A 19,650-nucleotide genomic window follows, 5' to 3' on the forward strand; every position below is an offset into this window, starting at 1 on the left:
GGAAAAACAAATCAACAGACTTTTTTTAATGTGTACCCATTTCATGCTTGGGTACCAATGCAAACAGCTTTTGTCTGTTTTATTCATATTCACCTCAAAACAGCTTGACTCTGCAACCTACTGACACAAATTGATATTTGGCGCCTCCTTAAAATGTAAACTCTGAATATTTTAGTGTTTACATAATTACTTCTATAAACGCCTGTTAGTTATCAGCATATTTATTTCTGAAGGTATTTATTTAAAATATGCTAATATACGAGGATGCAAAAGTGGTAAAGTGAACACAGATCATCAAAAACAATCTACTGGTTTGAGTGTTCATTGATGCTTTTATTTTGATGAGCCACACCACAGCATAAATGCATAGTTTTATACTCAGTCATCATATTAATGAACTGTGATTATGAAGTTTTTCTATAATCAAGCAGCCCTAGAACAGTTCTAGCACCGAAACCTTTATTTTTGATTGATATAAACCTTTTATTTTTTGAAAATTGTGCATTACATAAATATTTACACAGATTTCTGCAGTTCGATTCAATTTCAATTCAAGTTTATGTATATAGTGCCAAATCACGAGAAGATTTACCATAGGCTCTATCAAATAAAAATGTTTTAAGCCTATTCTTAAAAGTAGGCAAGGTGTCTACCTCATGGACTAAAGCTGGGAGCTGGTTCCACAGGAGAGGAGCCTGATAACTAAAAGATCTGCCTCCCATCCTATTTCTAGATATTCTGTGAACAACCAGTAAACCAGCAGTCTGAGAGCGAAGTGCTCGGTTAGGAACATATGGAACAATCAGATCACTGATGTATGATAGAGCTTGATTGTTAAGAGCTTTAAATGTGAGAAGGGGGATCTTAAAATCTATTCTGAATTTAACAGGCAGCCAATGTAGGGAAGCTAAGACAGGAGAGATATGATCTCACTTTATGTTTATGTTTATTTATTTGGCAGACACTTTTATCCAAAGCGACTTACAATTTATAACCCATAGGGCATGTTGTGATCTGTGGGGGAAACCGGAGCACCCGGAGGAAACCCACACATGCATGGGAAGAACACGCAACTCCACGCAGAAAAGGCCTTAGCCGAGTTTCGAACCTGCAACCTTCGTGCTGCAAAGCAACAGTGCTAACCACTGTGCCACCATGCAGCCCATTCATTCTCATCAGAACTCTAGCTGCAGCAATTAGCAGCAGTAGCTAGCTGTAGCACTTTCTGGAGGAATGTCATTGGATTATTTCTAGAATACCAGTGTTCATAAAACTGTTTGCTTTAAATTATATGACATTTTAAAGGTTAAATTGTGTTAAGGTATTTTCCATTTTGGGATTGCGCAAGTTGTTTGCTCATCAACGGTTCACACTTAATCTTTTTCTGCTAACTGCAATCATTGAAAACACCCAATAATCAGACAATTTCTTTAGAAATTGAAGTGTTAAAAAACCTAAATATCGTAGCGGGTAGGTAACCTATAGAGGGAGCACTTTGCTAGCTTTACGGCATTAGCTGCTGTTTTAGCAGTTAGCTTTTTCTGTTTGCTGATTGTCAATTAAAAGCACAAGAAGAAGAAAAAGAAGTTTGCTGTTTTCTTGGCATCATGGCGGAGCCTGGAAGTAAATGTAGAGAGTAATGGCTTTGGAGGTGATGCATAGAGCGAAAACCAGAGTGAACATCAGGGAGGCCTACACTAGTTTGAGGGAGCTAAAAGAGGTTATGAAATCATGGACTGATGTTGACCTGGTTTTGTTGCTACTTGACTTGTAATTAATTTTTTTTGTCCAACCGTGTGGAACTTTTTACTTTGTGGTTTGTTTTAGCATGACTGGCTCACATTAGTGTTAGCTTATTGTTAGCACTAGCTACAGCAGGGTGGTTTACGACAGTTGTAATTCAACTTTCAATCAGTAGGGTGGGGGATTAGGAGACTGATTAGTGTTACTTTAAGGTCAGATATAATTTAATTAAAGTTTTTCTATTAAATGTTTGCCTAAAAGTGAATAATTGTTGCTCTGATTTATCCGATTTTTATTGCACCTTCTTCTCAGCATAAAATCAAATGAAAACAACATTGTGTGTGTATTTTGCTCTAATATTCACTTATTTTACGGACGTTTGGTGCCATCAGAAAAAGAGCAAATTGTCCTGCTATAATTACCACTCTGTTTGTGGTCATGAGCTGTATTTACTTGCTGGAATATGGCAATTACAGAGTCTTCCATATGACATGAATGTGACATCTGGCCCAGCAGGCCTGTGTGTGAGTCACAGGAGGCTCTTTGTTGTCAGATGCTCCCAGTCCGTACCAGATCCTGTGTGTGATCCGTTACCGGAAACACTGTCTCACCAAACCAGAATGCAATGTCAGCTGACCTCAGAATAAATAAATACATGCATATATCTTATAACAAACACAATCTTGTCTGTTATCACAACGCCTTACTAAAACACAACTTTCATCGCTTGTAGGACTTTGGGCAATAATTTCATTTTTCTATTCCTCCAGAGGACACAAAATCCACATTAAGACTCTGAACAAGTAAAGCTGGGAGAGACGATTAACTGCTTCTATAATATGTCTCAAAATCTAGACACAGTCACAAAACTCTTCCCCGTCCATTCGGATACCATCCTTAGGCCGCTTCCCCGATATGGGAACCCGCGTTAACACAGAATCAATCAATCAGATTTATTTATAAAGCGCGTTTCAAACAAAGTGCTACTCAAAGTGCTTTACAAAATGACCCCAGATTCCCATAACAGGTTAAAAACATTAACAGACATATGCAAGCACACACACGCACGCACGCACGCGCGCGCACACACACACACACACGTAAAAATTATATTTGGCTGAGTCCAGATGAGCCAAGTAAGGTAAGGCAAGGAAACGCCATCAGAGGAGCCGTCTGCCCCAGCAGCATCAGGTCTCCCACACTAGGTCAAGGCGCTCAGTGGAGGGGGAGCATAGACCCCCACCTATAGAGTATAGACAGTACACGAGAGAGCACAAAACACAGATCTCAGTTTTCTAGGTCCAAATGTCTTTTGTTGTCCAGGACTTCAAATGGTGTTTTCCATTTTGGGACTCTGGTAGTTTGTCCTGAATTTGAAGTGGTAGCAGTCGGCTGTTTCTCCTTCTCTGACATAATTGAGCTGAGAAGCCCTCACACCGGCGGTGTTCTGCTGTTAAATGCACAAGTGCATAATGAATGGAGGACCCAGAGAAGTGTGTAAACGCGGCGCTTCGGTGAGACCGACAGTCGCATGGGCCAATCGTTTCTTTTGGTGTGAAACGTGTTATTGGTGGAGGTTTTCAGACAAATGCGAGAGAACCACTTACTTTTTAAAATAAATCTCCACAAGATATTTATAGTTAAATGATGTTAGAACGTTAAGAGGCATGAAAAAAATGTTTAAGCTAATTTGTTTTCAAAATTTGCCTTAATTTATCTTTGCACTATGTTCCTTAAATTCTACAAAAGTTGTAATTTATTAATTTAAAGATGTAAAGTTTCCATATATCTATATTAATAGATCTGCTAAAGGTTGAGTATGTTTCTCTAACACCCACTCACAGTCTTTCTGTCTTTCTCTCTGTATCACAGTTAGCTCGAGGCTGTTGCCACCCACACGCTCCGTCTTGAGAGCAATTTACATTCAGAATGGACCAACTGAACAAACCCGTGTGTTCTAACATGTCACGTTTACCCAGATCCCCCTCGTATTGCTGCAAGTGACTGTTTGTCGGGGCCTGGTGGGAAGATGCTAAATATTTCTCCGCATGGTCACTCGATGGATTTGCTGCGTTATGATTCAGGCCCGCACGACGCAGACACAAAACGAAAAGCCGAGGCGCTTCCTCCAGCCGGGGGACGATTCCGCTCTCGAGGCCAGCTAATGCGTCTGATTACTCCACTCGTCGTGTCGGCTCGCAGAAACACAGCCCAGTGCAGAATGCTGCATCTTTACTGTGCCAATATCTCTTACACTTCAAGTAGAAGCCCTTGGAGTTGTTTCCATGGATACCAAACAATTAGCTGGGATTCAGAATAGAACCTGGAGAGTAGCCTACTTACAGGCTTTGGGAGTGAAGAAATCAGAGGATGACAGGGTGTCTTGTTTTTTTCTGTTAAAATAAAAAGAAACTGCTCCTCGGGGTAATATGCAATTTCTAAAAATAAATCAATAAAAGTGCCCCAACAGATCATTCATGGACAAAAATAGAATTGCAGTGAATAAGAGCATAAAAGCCCATTTTTAGATTTAAAAAGCCATCATAAGGGTGAATCAATGTTTTTTTTAATGCAAAAATAGTGTCTGGCTGCTGCTTTCCTCCAGGTTCAAAACCAGAAAAATAAACTTAAAAAAAGACCATATTGTTTTTGAAGAGCAACATTTTTTAAAATAAAGGGTGGGAGATATAGAAAAAGTGTTGTATCACAATATCTTTTCACATTTTAATCATATTATTGTTTCTTTTGCTGCCTTGTACCTTACTGAAAAATGAAACGTATTATTTCTCTCATAAAACCAATTTTTTGCAGTTTTGCAATGAAATAGTATTTGCAGCAGCTTGTACATGATGCAGTGTTATTCATAGTAAAAGCTAATTACTTGATATCATCAGTCTACCATTAATACTGGCCAATATTGGCATTAAAATTCATTATCAAAAAATATTGGTATCATTTTTCAGTTGTTTAATGACCCAATGTTTACATAACCATACACATATTATACATCAAACTCTTCAGCTACTTGTCTTCTCCCTCAAAAGGTAGAAATATGACAAATCTGAGGAACATTTTTTGATACATTTTAGTTTGTTTGGCACAACTTGTAAAGTGGACATTTGTCCCCCCAGCTCCTTCACCGAAGGCTTGCTTTTCTTATCTAAAAATCTTTATTAGTGTTTTTTTTTAGCTGCAATATACAGAAAAGAAAAACACATTACTAGCTAATACACACATCGATACAATATGTGTATTTTGGGTATCGGTAAAAAAAAGCCAATACTGAGCATCCCATATATGGTGCCATTTATTAAAACATAACAAAGACCTATGCTAACAGGTGCTAGTAATGCTAACATATCATTACAGCTGGCAGAGCTAAGTTGGAGATAATCATCAAGTAAACGCATCTTTAGCTTCCCTTCCATTTAGGAGCACACAGCTGTGATCAGGATCAGAGTCGGTGATTTAAGAAAATATTGATATGCTGAAGAATTGCGATATGTCGTGATACTGAATCGATATTTAAAAGCAGGGTATCGGTTACATGAAAACACTGACTGCATTTCAAGCTTCCACAGCTAGGTGGCAGCAGTTTTTATTGCCTTCATACCGACGGAACAACCAGATCTTGTCATAACACCACATGTGTCTCGGAATTATCTAGACTAAATTTCCAAATCAATTCCATCTTAAAAATTGCACATATCGCCTGTCTTTTAGTGTCGTAATATCGTATATGCTACCGATAGCTAAACGTATCATAGCGTATTGTACCCTGTATTGTGATTTTTATCGAATCACCAGATTCTTGCCAACACAACCATAGTCAGTGTGTCACATCTAAAAGGGTCCGGTTGGAAACTATCCTTCCGGTTTTTGCACTTTCTTGAACAACACGCTCAGATGATTTTTTAGAATCCCTCCTACTTAATACGGTTTATTTAGCTTTTCGGTGTTGTTTAACGATAAAGGTTATGAGTATCTGGAGAAAACAAAGACAACCAAATGAGGAAATAAAGTGACAATTCTCCAAACTAGCTGCACCGTTTGCCTTTGGGGGACAATGAGGATAATGAAGTGATATGGCAAAATAATTTGTGCTCTGTAAGCTCGTCCCTCTAGGACACTCTGGACAAATGAGAAAAACCGTCAGCTGATATATCCTAAAGATAGTTGCTCATACTTTTATAGATCCATCACTGTGCTGCAGAGTTTATACAAGCCTAAAGTCAGACTAAAGCCACATTTCAGAGATGACTCACTGGAGTGTGGGTCTCACTTCCGGTATATTTCTTGCCACGAGTTTTTGCAGCGTTTTTCACTGACCTTGGATACATAAAGTTTTCCATCTGCAGGTGACGTGAGGTGAAGTGTTAATGTCAGTTTCCTGTTGTTTGTTTGCTTAAGATGGGCTTTAACTGTGCATGTTGCTTTATGCCTTCGCTTTTTGGTAGCTTGTGTTCTGTTGTGCTTTTTAATGCTGGCCTTTTTCTCTGTGTGGCAGAAGCAGCAGTTGAATGAGACAAACCTTGAGGAAAATGACAAATGACCTGGGGAAATGTAATAAATTAAATTTATGCAAAACAATGTGCTTTTAAAATAATAACATTTTAATTTTTGTATCTTAAAACATAGTTCAAATTAAATAACATTTCATTAACAGTTTATGCTTTAACGTTTACAAACTAAACAGTCAGTTAAAATACACTTTGTTTGTGTTATCCCTCAGGAGTAAAATATAAATTTATTAAATCCCTCACATTCAGGAGCAAACTTTAATAAATATTGCACCTCATTCTATAGATTAAATAAAGGCATATAGTCTGTATTACAAAAACATGATGCACCTCTAAGTGAAATTTAGTCTGTTGCCATATTCCCCAGAGTTAGCATTTTGTAACCAGCCCAGTCATTCTCATAATCTGGCAGTATTCCATTTGCTTTAGCTTAGCATAAACAATGTATGTGAATGGTAACAGCTAGCATTTCAATCATTCAAATTCAAAAAGACACCTACTTCTATAAACACATTTGTGTGGCTACTAAGACTATACCCAGTACAGTTTCTTGAAGAAAACTTAGGGTAAGTTGTTCTAAAAATGGCCAAGTATGTGACAGACGAAGTAGGTGTCTTTTGGGGGCATTACGTCTTGTCCTTGCTCCTCAGCGGTGCTTCGTCGTGATGCATCCCAGGTCTTAATCGGCTCCTGTAATTCCTTTGTGTTACCTATTCATCTTTTATACCTATACATCATTTCCGGCACTGCGTTGCTCTGTGTGGCTGCATGTTGGAGTAGCTGATTAACATTGGAAAGGTTGAAATAATACCCCAACTGAAGCCAAAAATACCAAATGAGCTAAAACGAAAGAAGCGTGGGTGCAGAGCGGCAGCAAAACGTAGACAGAGAAAGAGGAAATTCAAACCATCTCTTCCATCGATCATAATGGGCAATGTGAGATCACTGGCCAACAAGATGGATGAACTCCAAGCCCTTTCAAGGACTCAGCCAGAGTTTCGGCAGTGCAGTGGTATGTGTTTCACTGAGAGGTGGCTGCAGGACCATATCCCCGATTCCAGCGTCTCTCTGGCAGGATTCCTGACTGTACGAGCAGACAGAGAGCTGAAGAGGAGCGGGAAAAGAAAAGGAGGTGGAGTGGCAGTGCTTGTCAACAACAGATGGTGCCATCCAGGTCATATTTCAGTGAAATGTCGTCTCTGCAGCCCAGATGTTGAACTCTTGGTAGTAAGTTGTCGCCCATATTATTTGCCAAGAGAGTTCACCAGTGTTGTCTTGGCAACCGTTTATATTCCACCTTCAGCCATTGTTGAAAGTGCATGTGATGCCATCAGTTCCGTTGTCGCTAAGCTACAAACCCAGCACCCCAATGCATTTGTGGCTATATCTGGTGATTTTAATCATGCCTCGCTTTCTGCTATACTTCCAACATTTCAACAGTTTGTCAGCTGCTCCACCAGAGAAAACAAGACATTGGATTTGTGTTATGCAAATGTAAAGAATGCATGCATGTCCAAATCAAGACCTCCTCTGGGACAATCAGATCACAATCTTGTTTTTCTCTGCTCAGAATACAAATCACTTGTTCAGAGGCAGCCTGTGACAAGAACAGTGAGAAAATGTTCACAGGACGCTGAAGAAGCCCTGCAGGGTTGTTTTGAGACCACAGATTGGATGACTCTCTGCCAAGGATATGAAGAGGACATCAATGCCATGACTGGATGTGTGACTGACTATATAAACGTCTGTGTGGACACATCATACCCACCAGAACAGTGAGATGCTTTGCTAACAACAAACCCTAGATCACCAGTGAACTGAAGAATCTGATAAATGAGAAAAAAAGAGCCTTCAAGAAGGGAGACAGGGAATTACTGAGGAGTATACAGAAGCAAATGAAGATCAAGATCAGAGACAGCAAGGAGGCATACAGGAAGAAGCTGGAGAACATACTACAGAGGAACAATATCAGAGATGTCTGGTCAGGGATGAAGAAGATCACAGGCTTCAAGTATGTTTATGTTTATGTATTTAGCAGACGCTTTTGTCCAAAGCGACTTACAAGTGATAATCGGCATTTTGCCCTTGAGGCTAACAACAATAGTAACAACAACAAATTGACATCAGTCATGGAGAGGAGGGAACAAGGAGTGGACAGTAGAGAGGGGGGACAGGTGCAGGCAAGGTGCTAGTTAAGAAGATGCTCTCTGAAGAGCAGGGTCTTCAGGAGTTTCTTGAAAATAGAAAAGGAAGCTGCAGTTCTGGTAGTGTTAGGAAGGTCATTCCACATTTGTGGAACGATGCATGAGAAAAGTCTGGATTGTCCTGAGCGTGGTGTAGGCACTGCTAGCCGACGATCCTGTGATGACTGGAGCGGCCGGGCCAAGACGTAAGCCTTTGCAAGAGGATTCAGGTAGATGGGAGCCGTACCGTCTCGGACTTTGTATGCTAGTGTTAGCAATTTGAATTTGATGCATGCTGCGAGCGGTAGCCAGCACGCAATCCTTCCTCTACTTCAAGATGGCAGCCTGGACACAGCCAATGAACTGAACAAGTTCTTCAATAGGTTCAGTTCAGGAACAAACCCTTCTGGTTCTATTAATCTGTCTTCAACCAAGTCAGGAGATGCTGCTAGCCCATTTACCTCCCCCTCCCACCTATCTGTCTCTAGAAGTCAGGTGAAGAGGCAGCTGGAGAGACAAAACAGGAACAAGGCTGCAGGTCCAGATGGTGTTAGCCGCAGAGTACTGTAGACCTGCAGAGCAGCTCTGTGGGATTCTGCAGCACCTCTTCAACCTCAGCCTGGCACAGGAGAAGGTTCCAGTCCTGTGGAAAACATCCTGCCTTGTTCCAGTTCCAAAGAAAACTCGCCCATCAGTCAATGACGACTACAGACCGGTTGCCCTGACATCCCACATCATGAAAGTTCTGGAGAGACTCCTGTTGGTCCACCTGAATAAACAAACTAGGACATATCAGGACCTGCTGCAGTTTGCTTATCGCCATGGAGTTGGAGTTGAAGATGCCATCATCCAGCTGCTTCAACCAACCCACTGTCATCTGGACAAAGCAGGCAGCACTGTGAGGGTCATGTTCTTTGATTTCTCCAGTGCATTTAACCCAATTCAGCCTGATGTACTTTGCCAGAAAATCCAGAAGACACAGGTGGGGGCCTCAACCATCGCCTGGATTAAAGACTACCTGACAAACAGGCCACAGTTTGTGAGGCTGAAGAACTGCACATCAAATCAGGCGATCAGTAACATTGGAGCACCACAGGGGAATGTGCTCTCACCATTCCTTTTCACCCTGTACACCTCAGACTTCCAGTACAAATCAGAGACCTGTCATCTACAGAAATACTCAGCTGACTCTGCAGTTGTCGGGTGTATCAGAGATGGACAGGAAGCTGAGTACAGAGAGTTGGTGGATCGCTTTGTGGCATGGTGTGGAAACAATCATCTGACCTTGAACTTGAACAAAACAAAGGAGATGATTTTGAATTGAATTGAATTATTTTCATTTGCAGTCAGTATGGTTGTTGAGGTCACAAAAAAATTACGATCATTATTGAGTCATTAGTTATCATGGCTTTTTCACACAAAATGCTAACTGTTACCACTTACTTACATTGTTTATGCTAAGCTAAAGCTGACAGAATACCACCAGGTTAGGCGAATGACTGGGGTCATTACAAAATACTTGTCCCCATTTATTGAATATGGAAACAAACAAAATTTTACTTAGGGGTGGAATATCCCATTAAAGGTGCAATAAGTAAGAATTCTACAGTGAAATAATTAGAAAAGTAATATCTCAAGCAGCCTTTTTGTTTTTACTCTAAAATCGGGTTAAAAATACTAGAGGCTAACATTGAACTAACATTGCTAATAGAAAATTGGCAACAAATAGTCATCTCTAAAAATTGTCACGCTACTATTTTTAATTACCAACAACAACTCAGTATTACAGTGAAATGTATTTGCCAACTTACTGTGTATGACTCGTCTTTGCTTGTCATCTAGAATCTTCTGTAACTAGCAACCACCATTAAACTCATGAGTGTCATTCAGAGTGGTCTCAATTGTTTTGATAAATGGACTGAAATACCCAAGTTTGACTACAGGAGGTAATTCTAACTTCATGATCCTTTAAGTTTTGTGCACCTCTTTCTGAGGCTCCTTTGTGAAGGGATTTTAAAGGAAGTTTTGCCTCAGTTCGGTTCCATTGATTCTGTCAGGATAATAAAAACGTGGCTAAACTCAATAAACCTAATTGTTGCGTATTTTTGTAGATAGAAAAAAATAAAAAGCATGGTCTCAAAATGCTTTTTGAATAAAAAATCATTGCTAAAAGTTGTTGCTAACCAAGTTCTTTACTATGATTAGCATTACAAAGGCGCTTGTTAATTATTTTTAGATTTGAATTGGCTGCCCACGTTGCTGATAAACACTTATGAAGTTAGAAGCAGCACCACCAAACCTTTATTCTTTTTTGGCACCTTATCCATGATGTTCAACCATAAAATTGCAAACGTACATGAAGGATGACCAATAGAATTGATTTAGAGCAAAACAAAAATCTACAGAAATGGAAATTGTGTGGCTTTTGCCCAACAGGGAGGCCATTTTAATGTGCAGACTTTTTTTAACACTTGCTATTTATCCTGGTGTACGTTGGCGCCATGTTGAGGCTCATCGGAAGACGTTTAAAAATTTTGATTCTCCTATATAAAACTGTAGTTGTCCTCTGAGTACTCTAAGCCTATCCAGGTCTCACTTTTGATGTAATATTTTGTAGTTTTTGTTGTTTTTCATGTAGTTGTGTAGGAATTGTCAGAAAAATTGGCCTTAATATTCAATACGACATGCAAGCAGTTATTTAAACTGTCACTGGTACTTGTTCCAAATCATTATTTTAAATAAACTTGCAGTTTTATAGAGATTTTCCATAATTTATGTTTTTAGTGATCATAGTTCTGCCATAATAATGAATGTAAATTGAAAATAGATTCAAGCAGAAAAAAACATATTTAATTTATTGTATTTTTAAGTCAAACTCATCCTTAGGAAATATTGGGTTCAAGTTAATGCATTTGTGGGTTTTATTCTTGCCTTTTTTATGTCTGACACTGTTTTCTCACAGACCAATCACGCAGGGCAAGTTTTGCCTCTGTAAGACAGTCGAGTATGGAGACTCCTCCCAATACTACTCCTCAGTCTTTCAGGCAGCCGGTAAGTACGCCACAAGGAGCTTATTTTTTATTGCAGATTAACCTTTTTTGTATATAAACCTTGTTTCTCTGTTGTCAGAGTTTCCTCAATCGAAGGCTGAAGGGATCCATAAAGAGGGCAAAAAGTCAGCCCAAACTGGACCGGACCAGCAGCTTCAGACAGATGATTCTGCCCCGGTTTCGTAGTGCTGATCAAGAGCGGTGAGTAGAGGGATTGATGTGTATTTGTGGGTACTTTACATTCTCCATTACAATATTATTTAAAGGTATACTAGAAATTTTATTTTTTTTTACAATTAGAAACTGTTCTTTGAGCCTCTATGTAACATGTGAAACTTTGTTGGGGCTCAAAATGTCCCAGGAGCCTTGATAAATGGCCAAATACAACCTTATAATTAAGCCCTTTGATTCAAAGACTGGTTTTCCCCGCCCACTCGACCAGGACATGACATGACATTGCATGTTTGTGTGTGGGGGGGTGCAGATGAACGAGAAAATGAATGTCAGGCCATCCGTTGTCTGTGTGGTGTGCACATGAACAACGGAGTGAGTGTACGGAAAGAGGACAAGGATCGCAAACTGTAGCTCTATCTGGCACTCATTCATAGTTTGCCTATTCCCTGTACATCATGGAACATTTCTCGTGAGCTCCGACATTCTTCTTTGCTGTTTTCCTTGCGTCCACCAAGGACATTAGCAGTATCATGGGCTAGCATTAGCAGTACCTCAGGCTAACATTGGCTGTAGCTCATGCTAGCATAAGCAGTAGTTCATGCTAGCATTTGCTGTAGCTCATGCTAGCATTAGCAGTAGCCTGTGCCAGCCTTGTCCTGCGGTTGGCATTACCGTGACCAACGTTTATATATTGTCAATGTTTAAGTGGGTTGGGATATGCAAATGTAAGATGGTGTGTCTAAGCATATTATCTCCATACTTTGAGTTTTTTCTCATAAAAATGATACAGTATGTCGAGTGTCTGCATTTCATTGAACCCACAGTAAAGCACAAAGTTTCTGAAGCTGTTGGATAAATTATCACATGTTAACGGCGTTGGATTACTCAGTGTTTGTATCCGCAGTGCGATGCAGTGCCTGGAAGATGAGTCATTACCGACAGGCTAAACTGGTAATAAAATGAAAATGTCTGAGAAAGAACTCAGGGAAGTCTGCCATCCTATAAACAGACATGTCGACTGTAAATAAGACCCATCTTTATGTTTTGGATCATATTCATTTCATCATAGACTAAATTAATGACTTCCTACTGGGCGATTTTAGTTGTGACTAATTTAGATGGCCTTTGCCGCTGAATATAAATCTCAGAAAGCCTCATTTTACTCCCTGCTGGCTTTGCTTTTAATAACTTGGTTCAATGGTCCCTGGATCTTTTGAACAAGCTGATTATTTCAGTTCATCTGAGGGGTTTTTACAGTGAATACCCCCTTCACCCTGAATGACCTGCAGTCAAAAGGTCAGCAAACTCTCCAGGGATGAATCTGTTTTTATTTAAACAGGAATCAGGCAGAATTGATTTAATTTAATCTTTAGAAATTAATAGTCTGTAAATCACTTTACTATATTGTGGTGGCCCTGCCAGTGATAGGCTGGCAAGGCCACATTGCACTCTGGGGTAGGGTTGTCACGGTGTGAAAATTTAACTTCATGGTTATTGTGACCAAAATTATCATGGTTTTCGGTATTATCGCGGTATTTTTTTAATTCAATTCAATTCAATGTTATTTATATAGCGCCAAATCACGACAAGAGTCGTCTCAAGGCACTTCACATAATAAACATTCCAATTCAGGTCAGTTCATTAAGCCAATCAGAAAAAATGTTTCCTATATAAGGAACCCAGCAAATTGCATCAAGTCACTGACTAGTGTCAGTGATTTTACAGCAATCCTCATACTAAGCAAGCATAAAGCGACAGTGGAGAGGAAAACTCCCTTTTAACAGGAAGAAACCTCCAGAGAATCCTGGCTCAGTATAAGCAGCCATCCTCCACGACTCACTGGGGATGGAGAAGACAGAGCAGACACACACACACACACACACACACACACACACACACACACACACACACACACACACACACACACACACACACACACACACACACACACACACACACACGCGACAAAGTAATGTGTCTATAGTTACATTGTGATTTCTTAGTACATATTCTATTTGGTGAGAGATAAACTTTATTGTATTTATCCTAGTGGATCTATAATTAAACGGGTAAACTAGTAGTAGCACATCCAACGTCAAGGAAAGCAAAAAGTTATTATCAGGAGAGGGAGAATGTTTAAGTGGTTAGCAGCAGAGTGCTAGACGATGGCCCCCTCCATGAGGCCACTACAGCTCAGGAGAACATCATTGTAGCTTCCTCTGGGGAGAAAAACACTTAGAGAGAAAATAAAGTTAACAGCTGAAATTGCAGAAAATAATACAGTTAAAGAGCAGATTGTAGAAGAAAGTAGTAGAGTGTGGAAAGTGGTCAGTGTATCGTCCAGCAGCCTGGAGGTTGGACAGAAGCCGGTTCCTTCTACTGTGGCCCCTGAGGCCATGCTTGCTATGGAGGCGCTGGAACAACGCAGCGGGGAACACCTCAACTCGGAGCAAGGAGAGCATTTGGGCCAACTACTGCGAGAGTTTGGGGACATCTTTGCTGCTCGAGAAGAGGATTGCACCCGGACTAGCTTGGTCCAACACTGCATTAACACAGGAGACGCCGCTCCAGTACGGCTCCGCCCTCATTGCCTGCCATTAGCCAAACGCCAAGTAGCAGAAGAATTTATCAGAGACATGGCAGCTAACAGGGTCATTGAGCCATCAGAGAGCCCCTGGGCTGTGCCTGTTGTCATGATGAAGAAGAAGGGGGGTGGATGGCGACCCTGTGTGGATTACGGGAGGCTTAATGCTTTGACGCGAAGACTCATACCCCCTGCCCCGCATTGACGACACATTAGATCATGTAGCTGGACCATGCTGGTTCAGCTCCTTGGATCTACGCAGTGGATATTGGCAGGTGGAGCTGGCGTCGGAGGCTAAACCCAAAACGGCGTTCACGATTGGACAGGGACTGTGGCAGTTTCGAGTGATGCCGTTTGGGTTATGCAATGCCCCGGCTACTTTTGAAAGACTGATGGAAAGAGTTCTGCAGAAGATTCCTCGCAACCGCTGTGTGGTTTATTTGGATGATTTGCTTGTGCATGCTAAAGACTTTGAGCACGCTGTTCGCAACCTGAGGGAGGTTTTTGTTGCCATTCGCCAGGCTGGGCTGCGATTAAATCCTGCTAAGTGCCCGCTGCTCACTCGCCAGACCCATTTCCTCGGCCATGTCGTCAGTGAGCAGGGAGTAACAACAGACCCTGCTAAGGTTGTTGCTGTGAAGGAATGGCCTGTGCCAAGAAGCGTCTCGGAGCTGCTGAGCTTCCTGGGTCTGGCCCCCTACTACCGCCGCTTTGTGAAAGGACTTGCTACTGTGGCTAGCCCTCTGCATCGGTTAGTCGAGAAGGGCAGGCGGTTCGAATGGAGTGAGGAGTGCATTGCAGCTTTCCACCAGCTCCAGAAGGCGTTGGTTGACGCGCCGGTTCTGGCATACCCGGACCCCACCCAACCGTTTGTTGTGAATACAGATGCTAGCAACGTGGGAGTGGGAGCCGTGCTCTTCCAAACAGGTGAAGATGGAGAAAGAGTTGTGTCTTATTACAGTCGCAGTCTCAGTCGGAGCGAGAGGAACTACTGTGTCACCAGGCGGGAGCTGCTAGCAGTGATTTTGGCTGTGAGACACTTCCGGCCGTACCTGCTGGGTACCAAGTTCAGGCTTCGGACTGATCATGCTAGCCTCACCTGGCTATTGAACTTTAAGTAGCCAGAGGGACAGGTGGCTGGGTGACTAGAGATTCTGCAGGAGTATGGCTTTGAGATCCAGCACTGCCCCGGTCGCCAGCATGCTAATGCTGATGCGCTGTCTCGGCGCCCATGTTTAGTGACTGAGTGTCATTACTGTCTCCGCCAGGAAGAGCGAGAACCAGAATCTGTTCCGGCAGCAGTGAGGGAGCAGCACCAAGAACCGTTGGCTGCAGCAGTGGAAGCTACCGAGGAACAGGAGAGGGAGTTGTTCTCCCTGGAGGAACTAAAGGATCAGCAGGAGGCTGATCCAATTCTGGCGAAGGTGCGGACCTGGGTTCGGGACGCCCGGACCAGAGTGGCCCGCCGTATCCTCGCATGGGGCTGAATTAAAGAACCTGCACTCACATTTCGGCAGCTTGGGGCTGCATGGAGATGTGCTGTATCGGCACTGGCAGGCACCGGGAGGAGGGATGGACCGCCTGCAGCTGCTGGTGCCACGAAACCTTCGAGCAAAAGTCCTTTTCTGGGTTCATGGGGCAGTGGGGACGGGACACTTTGGGAACAGCAAAACGTTGCAACAGCTCCGGTGGAGGTTCTACTGGCCGGGCTGCCGTCAGGACGTGGAACACCATGTTCACTGCTGCGATGTCTGCACCAGCCAAAAAGGGCCCACTCAGCGCTCCCGCGGGCCGCTACAGCAGTACCTATTTGAAGCACCGATGGAACAGGTCGGGGTGGACATCCTCGGGCCCTTTCCCACTACAGAGGCTGGCAATCGCTACGTTCTGGTAGCCATGGACTACTTCACCAAGTGGCCAGAAGCGTACGCGATGCCGGATCAAAGCGCTGCATCTACAGCTCAGCGGTTGGTGGACGAGATGTTCTCTCGTTTTGGAGTACCTGAGGAGCTGCACAGCGATCAGGGGTGAAACTTTGAGAGCCAGCTGTTCGGTGAGGTGTGCCGGCGGTTGGGGGTAACAAAGACTAGAACCACTCCGTTGCATCCCCAGAGTGACGGGCTGGTGGAACGGTATAACCGCCCTCTGGCGACTCAGCTGGCGATCCTCACCAGCAAACACCAGAGAGACTGGGATTTACATTTGCCTATGGTGTTGTGAGCGTACCGCACTGCTGTGCAAGAGTCCAGCCAGAGCACTCCTGCAGCGCTGATGTTCGGGAGGGAGCTGCGGACCCCAGTGGATCTGGTGTTTGGGCCAGCTCCAGAACCAGAGATTGTGGGGGTGCCCGAACTGGATTATGTGCGACGCCTAAAGGAGCGGATGGAAGAAGTCCACCAGCTGGCCCGGACCACCCTGCTAGTGGCTGGGGCTCTCCAGAAGAGGCCGTATGACTATGCTAAGCTAACCGCTAATCCAAGCAGGCCAAGATGAAAGTTGTTAGCATTCAATTTTATAGTTTTACCCAGATTTTTGGAGATAATTTTAAGATTTTAATTTTAAGATCCCTTTCTGGGTGTTTTATGACCTCACGTGGAAACCATTGGTCTATGAGACTGAACAAAGGCCAAGAAAGTACAATCATTTATTCACATAAACTTAAAGCAGCAACAAAAGCAAAACAGTAAAGTTAAAGAGCAAGTCACTCCCTACCAATGTCTTACTCCACTCTCACTTCTTGTTTGAAAAATTGCAACAAGTGCTGTTGCCTGGCAGACCGAGAGGACGGAGCCACTAATGAACACACACAAACAGGCTCACAATGACATTGTGACATCATAATGTGCCAACTAACATCATAGTGTACCTCTTAGCCAATATCGATGGCAGATTTAAATTCTAATGCGGAGTTTTTACCTGAAGATGGCACAGCACTGATAGTTTATGCAAAATATTTAAACTTTACCTAAGATGCACTAAAGTGCCAAATTATTGACTACTCGTGTCTACAGCACGATTAGACACTCAAATCATATAGTTTATCAGCAAAAAATAGTTGAATTGCGGGCGACTTGCTCTGTAAATGTCAATCAGGTAGAAACCTTGTCTCTTCTCACTCTTCTTCTAGTGCCATTGCGGCTATGTAACAATGCTTGTCATGGAAAATAAAGCTTAAAATGCAAATTTGATGTTAAAATTATTTATAAATTACCATTGCCATTAATTATTATGGTATTTTTTATATTAGTGTTGTTTAGGATAATGGCAGTGGGTTTTGCTCTTGACCCTGAGCAGATTAGCAGTTAGCACTAATCTCTGTTTCTCTAAACCAAGGCTGTTCAAACAACTATAGGAAAATATTATTGGTTTATCTATTGGTATAGATGAGTCTTTATAAAAATATCTGTTGTAAAACCCTAAAAAAGGAAAGCTCATGAACATTTATCGTTTTTTTTTTAATCCCATGAGGCTACAGTAACTTGCAGCTTCAAAGCCTCTCATGACAGCTTTTTTAAAATGCTTATTTTTTGGTTTTTATTCTGGAGCAAGGTCAAATCCCATTGGTATCTTGCTAGCATTGTGCTCACAATATGCCGTCTTCACACAATCCAGTCACGATGCACGTGTGGGAAATACAAGGATGTCAGTAGGGAAAGAGAGTAAGACTGTAGTGCTGACAGCACGCTTTTCTGTCGCTGCAGGAGATGCATTCTAGACATATTTAGGGCTGGTGGTGTGGACGTCCGATATAGGAAAGCCTGCAACTTCTACAAATTACATGTTAACCAAATGGATTCAGTGGGCATAGTGGTGACAGAATTAAATGATGTTGGGGTTTAAGTCTCTGCCTCCATCAGCTTGATCGCCCATCTAAGCACAACCGAGCGCCGCTGCCTCAGACAGCTGCCTTCACAGCCTGCTCCAAGCTCAGCCCACACATGCTTAATCCACTCGATGCCGTTAAGTTGACTTTGCTGTAAACCCACGACATCCAACTTCACACTCGAGCTTTTTCACGCAGCTGCTCTGCCTCTGCTGCCAAGTCTGTGTCGATCAGGGCATTTCCACCTGATTCAACGACTCCGTCAGATTTTTGAATCCTTGGGTTCTGATCAACCATAAACCCTGTTTTTTGTGTATTTATGAGATGTTTCATCAGAATTTATCTACATTTTCACCTACGTTCACATGTTCAGATGACTGTAGAGACTCATTCAGCTTTTTAGCAGTGATTAAAATGATTTTAATCATGCTAGAAAGAAAACGTAAAATGTTTAAGCTAATTTAAGATCAGAAATTGTTATTTTTTGTGTTGAACAAACATAAAGAACACAAATACAAAAAAAATGTGTATTTCAGGAGCACCAGTGCTAGGAAGCCCAACTGGATGGGAAAAATAGCTGGACCACACGTGTTTGAGAAGGCTGAGTTGATTTAGCGGCCAGGAGAGAGGCAAGTGCATTTTGGCTAGTAGAAGCTAACCGTTAGCATTAGCAACTCCACAACATGACAGAAGATGTTCGGGCTTCTTTTATTTATTATTATTGCATAGTGAAAGACCGTTATTTTATGTTTTGTACATTGTGTGTTAAAATTCATCTACACTTTTAGTTTTTTTGCTTCAGACTTTAACCACAAAAGGGACATTTCGGAACACGTAGATCTTTACCACTTCAGAAGGTTTGGTTTTCTCCCTGGCTCTCAAATGTGTTTTTCATCCAAATTCAGCAAGATAGAATTGAATTTCAAAACTAAAATTGCCCTCATTGATATGTATTTTTTCTCTCTGCTGTTGAACTGTAATTCTGCACTGCATACCTGCTCTCTGTGTCTGCCACAGAAATCAATTTACTACTTTATATTCAGCCCCTGTTTTTAGCCTGAAAAGATGCAGCTGAACCTGAGGAATGGGCTGAGACGAGGACACAAACAGATTTTTTGCCTCCGTTTGAAAACCGACCACTTTTACCTGGTCTCGCCTTTCTGCTTCCAGTTCCACCTCCTCCCTGTTCCCTTGATCGAGTTGCCCCCTTCTAAAGGTCATTTCATGATCGAGCTGCAATTTCCAATCTTCACTTTTCTTTTGTCGACTTCAAGAGCTGAGCTGCTTTTGTTTGACACAATTTCTCCTTATTTGGCTGTACAAACATAAAATGCTCTCTTTCAGGTTCTAGCAAATTAAACACGAGCCTCCCACATGTCCCAACATTCTCAGCATTTTCATTTCCCTTTTATTAGGAGGAAAGTTGGGGTCTGTGTTGGGATTCTGTGACCACTCTAGAGCCTTTTTTAACGTGGGGAATGCACAAGAGAGAACACAAAGCGAAAATAAAAGCATCAGGCCCCTGATGCACAGATGTGTGGATGCCCCTCCCGCCCTAAAAACACCTGGATCA

At 42.1% G+C, this 19,650-nt stretch overlaps 1 protein-coding gene across 4 annotated transcripts in view; it reads left to right on the forward strand.

The window, feature by feature from the left end:
• Positions 1-19,650, forward strand: part of LOC107394692 (ras/Rap GTPase-activating protein SynGAP) — a 91,566-nt gene that overhangs the window by 26,996 nt on the left and 44,920 nt on the right. For all 4 annotated transcript variants that reach the window (XM_054745165.2, XM_054745167.2, XM_054745166.2 and 1 more), the window contains 2 exons: positions 11,409-11,497; positions 11,576-11,697. In XM_054745165.2, coding sequence (XP_054601140.1) covers positions 11,409-11,497; positions 11,576-11,697 — 211 coding nt within the window. The remainder of the gene's footprint in view (positions 1-11,408; positions 11,498-11,575; positions 11,698-19,650) is intronic.

The sequence above is a fragment of the Nothobranchius furzeri genome, chromosome 19 (genome assembly GCF_043380555.1).
Source record: "Nothobranchius furzeri strain GRZ-AD chromosome 19, NfurGRZ-RIMD1, whole genome shotgun sequence".
Lineage (NCBI taxonomy): Eukaryota > Metazoa > Chordata > Actinopteri > Cyprinodontiformes > Nothobranchiidae > Nothobranchius > Nothobranchius furzeri.